The sequence below is a fragment of the Cibotium barometz genome, chromosome 28 (assembly GCF_041138505.1).
Source record: "Cibotium barometz isolate CiBa-2024 chromosome 28, ASM4113850v1, whole genome shotgun sequence".
Classification (NCBI taxonomy): Eukaryota; Viridiplantae; Streptophyta; class Polypodiopsida; order Cyatheales; family Cibotiaceae; genus Cibotium; species Cibotium barometz.
The window spans coordinates 51,821,697-51,829,171 of record NC_141073.1 but is presented as its reverse complement, the minus strand read 5'-3'; the positions used below and the strand labels follow the sequence as shown (position 1 = coordinate 51,829,171).

Genomic DNA, 7,475 nt, shown 5'->3' with positions numbered 1-7,475 from the left:
TTTTTATGCCTCGAATGTCAGCATGACTATTTTGAAAAAAGAATAAAGAAGAGAAGAGTCATTCACACCTACCATGGAATAAAGTAGTAGTAGAATGGACATGGGGAATTTTGTTGAATCTATAAGAAAAATGTTCTTGGCCCACCCATCATGTAATAAATGCATCTCTAGTGTTGATTGTGCTCATCGTCTTAATCTTAACTACCCAATGTCCATTCTTTTTTTCCATCATCCACGGGCCATCAACCTCATGAATGTAGATGTTTAAGTCTTGAAGTGCAAGAAAAGGAGAACATGCGAATGCAACATTGATATCATTGATAATGTGCATTCATTGTTTAGTTTTAATCAATTGATTGTTTATGTTTTTGTAAATTGTGCATTGATAAAGCTTGAAAATCTTCGGTTTTACAAGACACTCGATGCCCATTTTGATGCCATGTAGCGGGGGGATCAAGGTACTGATGTAATTTTGAGATTAGGGAAGCCATGGTTAAAACTTTTTAGATTCCAATGTATCTTAGAAGCTTGGGAAAAATGGTAAAAGTAAAGTTTGTTTGGTGTTGGAGAATGAAGCAAGGTTATGTTTTAGTTGTTTATCTTGATTTGTGCAAGATTATGTTTGAGTTTCCCTAATTTGTTATTACAAAATTCCTTTTGATTTGATAACTCCTTAATCCTCATTTCATGCCATCTAAATATAGGTATCCTTTTGATTCTTGCAGGAGATTTAAGTACCCTTTGAAGCCTAAGGCCCTAATGGTAGTTTTAAATATGTAGTTGATCAATGGTCATGACAATATTTTGAGTTTCTCTTGTTGGAACTTGGTGCCCTCGTGTGGGTGTTGTTTGAAACGGTGGTGTCCTAGTGTGGGTGCAGATTTTCCATTTCCCGAATCCCTATATTCTAGGACTGTCCTTACGTTGGTATGGAGCATAACCACAGCACACGACTCGATGCACGTGCGCACTGCGTGGTGTCCTCATACCTCACATATCCTTGGGTTCGCAACTCATCTCTGCCTGAGACAGTCTCGCCCACTTTGATTATGCGCGCTGTTCTTCCATCAACCACCTAGCCTATTTGTCTCACTCCCTTTGTTTAAAACACACACACACACACACACACACACACTCAATCCCGCCCACCCCCTTCCCCGTCCCTCTCATACTTTTGTAATCCTATTATATTCATCCCAGCATATGCAAAGGTGCATCAGCCTTCTCCACCGCCATACAAGCTGTCGGTGGAGGACGCTTCCCGTCATGAGTTATCCGCGATTTCTGTAAGGAGAGTAAGGTAATGTCTGAGGAGGAGCATCATCGTCCTGTTGATGACTTCGTGCCCATACGAGTCCTTGGGCGAGGAGCTTTTGGCACCGTGCTCTTGGCTGCCCATCGCCAGTCCAAAAAGGCCTTTGCCATCAAGGCCATGAGCAAAGAGGCCATGCGCAAACGCCATGCCCTTGACGGTGTTGAGACGGAGAAGGAGGTGCTGGCTATGGTGGGTGGTCATCCTTTCTTGCCACACTTGCATTCGCATTTCGAGTCTAGCAACTATGCTTTCCTAGCAATGGATTATTGCTGCGGAGGCGACTTAAATGTGCTAAGGCATAGGCAGGCAGAAAAGAGGTTTTCGGAGTCCGCAATCAGGTACATGAACAAACATGTGTTCCTAATTTAGGCTATTAATTTGGACAAAATTTGATCGTTTTATTGCCCACTCCATGTCCTAATTGTTGCCAGGTTCTATGCTGCGGAGCTTGTTTTAGCTTTAGAGCACCTCCATGAACTGGGAATCGTGTACAGGGACTTGAAGCCAGAGAATGTGCTCATCTCTGACGGTGGTCATGTAGTTCTCACAGATTTCGACTTGTCGTTGAGATTGTCAACACAAGACTGCTGCACTCGCACTGCTGACCACCATCAGCAGCAACAAGGGGCACCGAAGGTGTTGGCAAAACAAAGAAAGTCGGCAAGGCCCATTTGCCTGGTTTCTTGCGTCGCAACAGGAAGTGTAGCTCCAGAAGACGATGTTGCAGAAGCAGTAGAGTGCAAGGCCGGCGCAAGAACTGTCCGGACTACTTCTGCCGGAGACGAGCCAAGGAAAGCTTCCAGGCATTTTGTGGGCACGGAGGAGTATGTGGCGCCAGAGGTGATTCGGGGCGAGGGTTACACTTTTGCAGTAGATTGGTGGGCGCTGGGCGTGCTCCTCTACGAGCTCCTATATGGGCGGACGCCCTTCAAGGGCATCGACAGGAAAAGCACCTTCTCCAGCATTTTGTATAGGGAGGCCGTGCTTTGTGGGCCGTGGAGCGCCGTCCAGGACCTCATCAGGCGCTTGCTGGTGAAAGATCCCAGGCACAGGCTCGCACGTACGTCTTGTGTGAAGGCGCACGTGTTCTTCCAAGGGGTACAGTGGGAGAAGCTGCAGCACATCGCCAGACCCCCGGTTGTGCCCGATGCCTCCCCCCCCGGCGTGCTTACACGAGAGGGGTTGTCTGGCTCACGCGATGATCTAGAAAGTTTTCTGTCCGCAGCTGACACGGCTCGCGAAGACACATCCACCTCCTCCACAAGCAGGAGCAGTGATTGCGAGCCGTTGGATGAGTACTCTCGGATGGGATTGTTGGTGACATTGACGACTCTGTGGAATCCTCGTCCAACAACCACAAGCATCAGGAGATCACCTCCCTGTCCGTGCGCGATGGGCTCCCCACGAGCTAGTCGCAGGTTTCACATACCTGTCGCTGAAACTGCCCGGGCACGGCACGAGCCCGCACGCACGAGCTAGTCGCAGGTTTCACATGCTTGTCGCCGAAACTGTCCGGGCGCGGCACGACACCCCAACGTCACGTGAACCCCACTAGCTCGTCTCAGGTTTCACATACTTGTCGCTGAAACTGTCCCGGCACCCCAACGTCCTCCCCTCCTCCTCAAGGTCTTTACAAACTCGTCTGTGATGGATGGGCATTGACGCCTCGCAATTGTGTGGTGTTGGCTGAGTAAGTGTGTTCATTTAGGGATGATTAGTGGGAATTGGGGAAGACTTTGTCTTTTCGCGTTCTCATGGTAAGCAAATGTGCTCGAAGCCCTTGATTACCAAAATTGTAGACCATATGGGTTGAGTTATGTTGTAATTGGATACTACGTGAACATAAAGAGGCCCTTGGTTACCAAAATTGTAGACCGTATGGGTTAGTTGAGTTGAGCTATGTTGTAACTGGATACTATGTGAACATAAGTTCAAATTGTTGTTGGTACATCAAAAGTTCTTGTAGGTTAAAATTTCAGAACTTTGAGACGGGTAGAAAATCCAATTGCACTTTATTTTCATATATTTTTTGTAATTAAAATGTAAATTTCATAGAGCAAATTTATTGAAATCATAGCCACCACTGACTAGTAATAAAGCTATCCATTTGTCACATGAATCTATGCACTACGCTGTATAAAAGGCTTGACTTTAAGAAGAATGTGTTGTACACTTTGTTGGAGCCTGTTTCCCTATTGACATCCATTTGTAAGTGAATTAGAACTTGTCCATTTTTACTATGGTATCATTAAAGACATTAAAGCTACTTCGATTATGTTGTTACTATGGCATTGAAAAGCTATCTACTATCATTAAGGACATTCAAGCTATGCCGATAGTTCTTTATGAGTGTTATCTATTTCCAAGCTCGCCTTAATATCTCCTAAAGAAAACATATCTCGTGAAGAAAACTTCATATTGTCTCATCAATCTTGACCTTATCTTAGTAGCTTCATTCTACTTGCACTAGTCCACTTAATGTTATCATGTTTATGTGCTACCATCTCTCTCTCTCTCTCTCTCTCATGCGAGCGCGCGCCCGCACACACACACACACACACACACACACACACTTTTTGATGCTGAGAATGAAAGGCAACAGGTCCATTTGAGTCATTTTTTAGTCTTTTCCAAGGCTCAATATTTCAAGGATTGGTTATAATATGTTTGATCTCATAGACCCATTGGGTCTTTTGAAGATGTTAATACGGTTCTCTCTCTCTCTCTCTCTCTCTCTCTCTCTCTCTCTCTCTCTTATAACTAATCCATTAGCATGGTTGCTTCAATCAACACACGTCTTCGACTGGCACACGTGTCTTCAAATGGCACAATGGTTGCACTTCATTCGTAAATAGTGTCTTTATTAATTTGTGATAATGTCTTTGCCATGTGAAAGTGCTCTTCGAATCCGCCCACATCTTGGACATCAAGCTTGTACCTTGAGAAATTTGTCTTATAAGGCTAAACATATGTAAAAATCCCTAGGACTAGCAACAAGTGCCCTTAATTCACTTCCTCTTGAGCCATCAAGTGAGAAATAGCTTACTAAGTATATAAGCCAATCTATCATGAGTGCTTTCCATTCATTCTTTCTACACTTTTCTGGTAACTCTATGCTAGTGTATGTGGACATATGCATGGTGCAAGGTTGGACGTGTTGGCGATATTGAAGGCTTCTTTGAATGTCTCCAAGGGACATAGCAATGGGTGAGGTTTTTGGGAAGTCTAATAGTGACGAGGCAGGGGTTAGTGATTGAGGGGGCACCCCGGGGAGCCATGAGTGGAGTGGATAGGGTTGTCGAAGAAGAGAGTTTAGAGAAGAGGGCGATAGCTGAAGATGTGTTTTTTGAGAAGGATGTAGGGGAGAGGGTGAGCTTGAGCTCGTTTGCAACAAGCACACACACATACACACACAAGAGTAGACAAATACATAGAAGAGATGGATGGCTGAATTTTCTTATATTCTTTTTACTTCTCTACAGCCATAACATAAAGATAAGAGTACATACTATAAGGGAAAGTAATCTCCTACTAAAACATACAAATCTCGATCCATAGTGTGAATCCGACTACATGAGTTGTTGCTATAACTATGCCTTGACTCTAGTAAACCAAAGTGGCTATCACATAACTTGTAAACCAATGGTAGCATATTGTCCATAATCTCACCAAGCATGCTAGTGGCATAAGTGTGAAGCTCTCATCCTAGTGTGTCATCCATATTTACAATAGTTAAGCTCAATATCTTAACACTCCCCGTCGAGCTCAACTCGACACCCTACACTCCAAGTAAGCTCTTGAACCTATAGAGCTTCTCTATACCCAATGCCTTTATATAAAGATGTTAACTGCTTGATCCTCTTTGCTAACATATACAAAATCCACATCACTTGCTAATCTTCTCCTTCAGAAAATGATAATGCACCTCAATGTGCTTAGTCCTAGCATGATATACTAGGCTAAGTACTAGCCAATTGTATGCTACTCATTTTGTCATAATAAATGACAACAACCTATGCATAAGCTCACCCATATCTACTAGTAGGTTCAGTAACCAAGCTGCCTCATATTCTACCATAGTAGCACCCCTATACTCAGCCTCTATACTTGATAAATTAGTAACTGTTGGTTGCTTCCTTCTGCTCTCCATTGAACAACACCACTCCCAAAAGAAAGCATAAAGTTGCTAGTAGATCTTCTGTGTGAGACACTGCCACTCCAATCTGTATATGTATATCCATGTACATGTACCTATACTCTAGCCTCATAGAAAAGTCCATAGTGTACAATGGACTTTATGTACATGAGTATCCTTCTAGCTACATCCAAGTGTAGCTTCCTCGGGACCAACATAAATTGACTTACCAATCCAAACAAAATACCTTAAATCTAGCCTTGTGATATTCATGTAGATAAAACCCCCTATAATACATCTATACATAGTACGGACCGCTAAAAGATCACCTATATCTTCAGTGTAGTGATATTCACGTAGATCAAGCCCCCTATAATGCGTCTATACATAGTATGGTCCTCTCAAAGATCACCTAAATCTTCAGCCTAGTGATATTCACATAGATCAAACACCCTATAATGTATCTATACATAGTGGGGTCCTTTAAAAGATCACCTATATTTACAATCAATTTTGTGTTATGCTACAATAGCCACATCATGTGATCTAATCATCTATATATCAAGGAATGGTATCACAGCTCACCCAAAGCTCCCCTGTGACTATCAATTCATCAACATAGATGACTACTAGAATAATAATGTCCTTGTTAGTCTTTCACATAAAGTGAAAAATCTATTTGTAGATATATTAAATCCAATAGTGAAAAGATACTCTCCTATCTTATCTGACCATGCTGTAGGTGCATGTTGTAGATATATGAAATCCAATAGTTGATAAGATATTCGATCTTATCTATCATAGGCCTACTTCAAGCTAGTCCTCAAATCTTGGTGCTATGCCATGTAAACCTGCTCATATAAGTCACCATGTAGAAATGCATTCTTTTCATTTATTTGATGTAAAGCATTAGGAACTCAATGGAGTCTTTTTGGGCCCTTTAATTTGCCATGAGGTTATGGAAACATTTAACTTTTTGACAAATAGGAGCCCGCCATGTAAGCAAAAACCATTGGTGATTAAGAGAGGTATAAGAGTGGTCAAAGGGTGCATTTTTTTCCCAAAAAAGGGGAGGGGGGGCAATTTTACAATTTTCGGACCTCCATAACTTCTACATACAAGCTCCGATTTGAGCGGAGATTACAGATCCGTGATCTACGCATCAAGAGCTTTCCATAGATATGTTACATGATATGGTTTTATCCGCTAGATTTTAAATTCCATTTTCCCCCCAAAATTCAAATTCGAATAAAGTAGTCGTTTTGAAGCTTCAAATTAGAAAACGATTCTTCTTAAGAGAAAAGGTTTGACTCCCTTAAACTGCCAAATAAAAGGGCCCAAGAAGACTCCATTGAGTTCCTAATGTGGGGTCCTTTAAAAGATCACCTATATTTACAATCAATTTTGTGTTATGCTACAATAGCCACATCATGTGATCTAATCATCTATATATCAAGGAATGGTATCACAGCTCACCCAAAGCTCCCCTGTGACTATCAATTCATCAACATAGATGACTACTAGAATAATAATGTCCTTGTTAGTCTTTCACATAAAGTGAAAAATCTATTTGTAGATATATTAAATCCAATAGTGAAAAGATACTCTCCTATCTTATCTGACCATGCTGTAGGTGCATGTTGTAGATATATGAAATCCAATAGTTGATAAGATATTCGATCTTATCTATCATAGGCCTACTTCAAGCTAGTCCTCAAATCTTGGTGCTATGCCATGTAAACCTGCTCATATAAGTCACCATGTAGAAATGCATTCTTTTCATTTATTTGATGTAAAGACCATCCTTTAGTAGCACCATAACAATGACTACTCTCATGATTGCCATCTTAGCAATTGGGGTGAAAGTCTCCTCATAGTCAATGCCATAAATTTGTGCATATCCTTTGGCTACCAATATTACCTTGTACCTACGCATCATCACACATCCATCTGAATTATGCTTTACTTTGTAGACCCACTTGTATTCAAATATCTTCCTGTCCTTAGGTAAAGGCACCAAATCCC

General features: G+C 41.9%; 1 protein-coding gene across 1 annotated transcript; it reads left to right on the top strand.

Annotated features, from left to right (window-relative positions):
• The first annotated feature begins 318 nt into the window (after window positions 1–318).
• Window positions 319–3,263, top strand: LOC147622912 (serine/threonine-protein kinase UCNL-like). The gene is made up of 2 exons (XM_086822522.1): window positions 319–1,653; window positions 1,747–3,263. Exons 1-2 carry the CDS (start codon window positions 1,304–1,306, stop codon window positions 2,792–2,794), a joined length of 1,398 nt encoding a protein of 465 aa, XP_086678648.1. The 5' UTR covers window positions 319–1,303; the 3' UTR covers window positions 2,795–3,263.
• The last annotated feature ends 4,212 nt before the right edge of the window (window positions 3,264–7,475 follow it).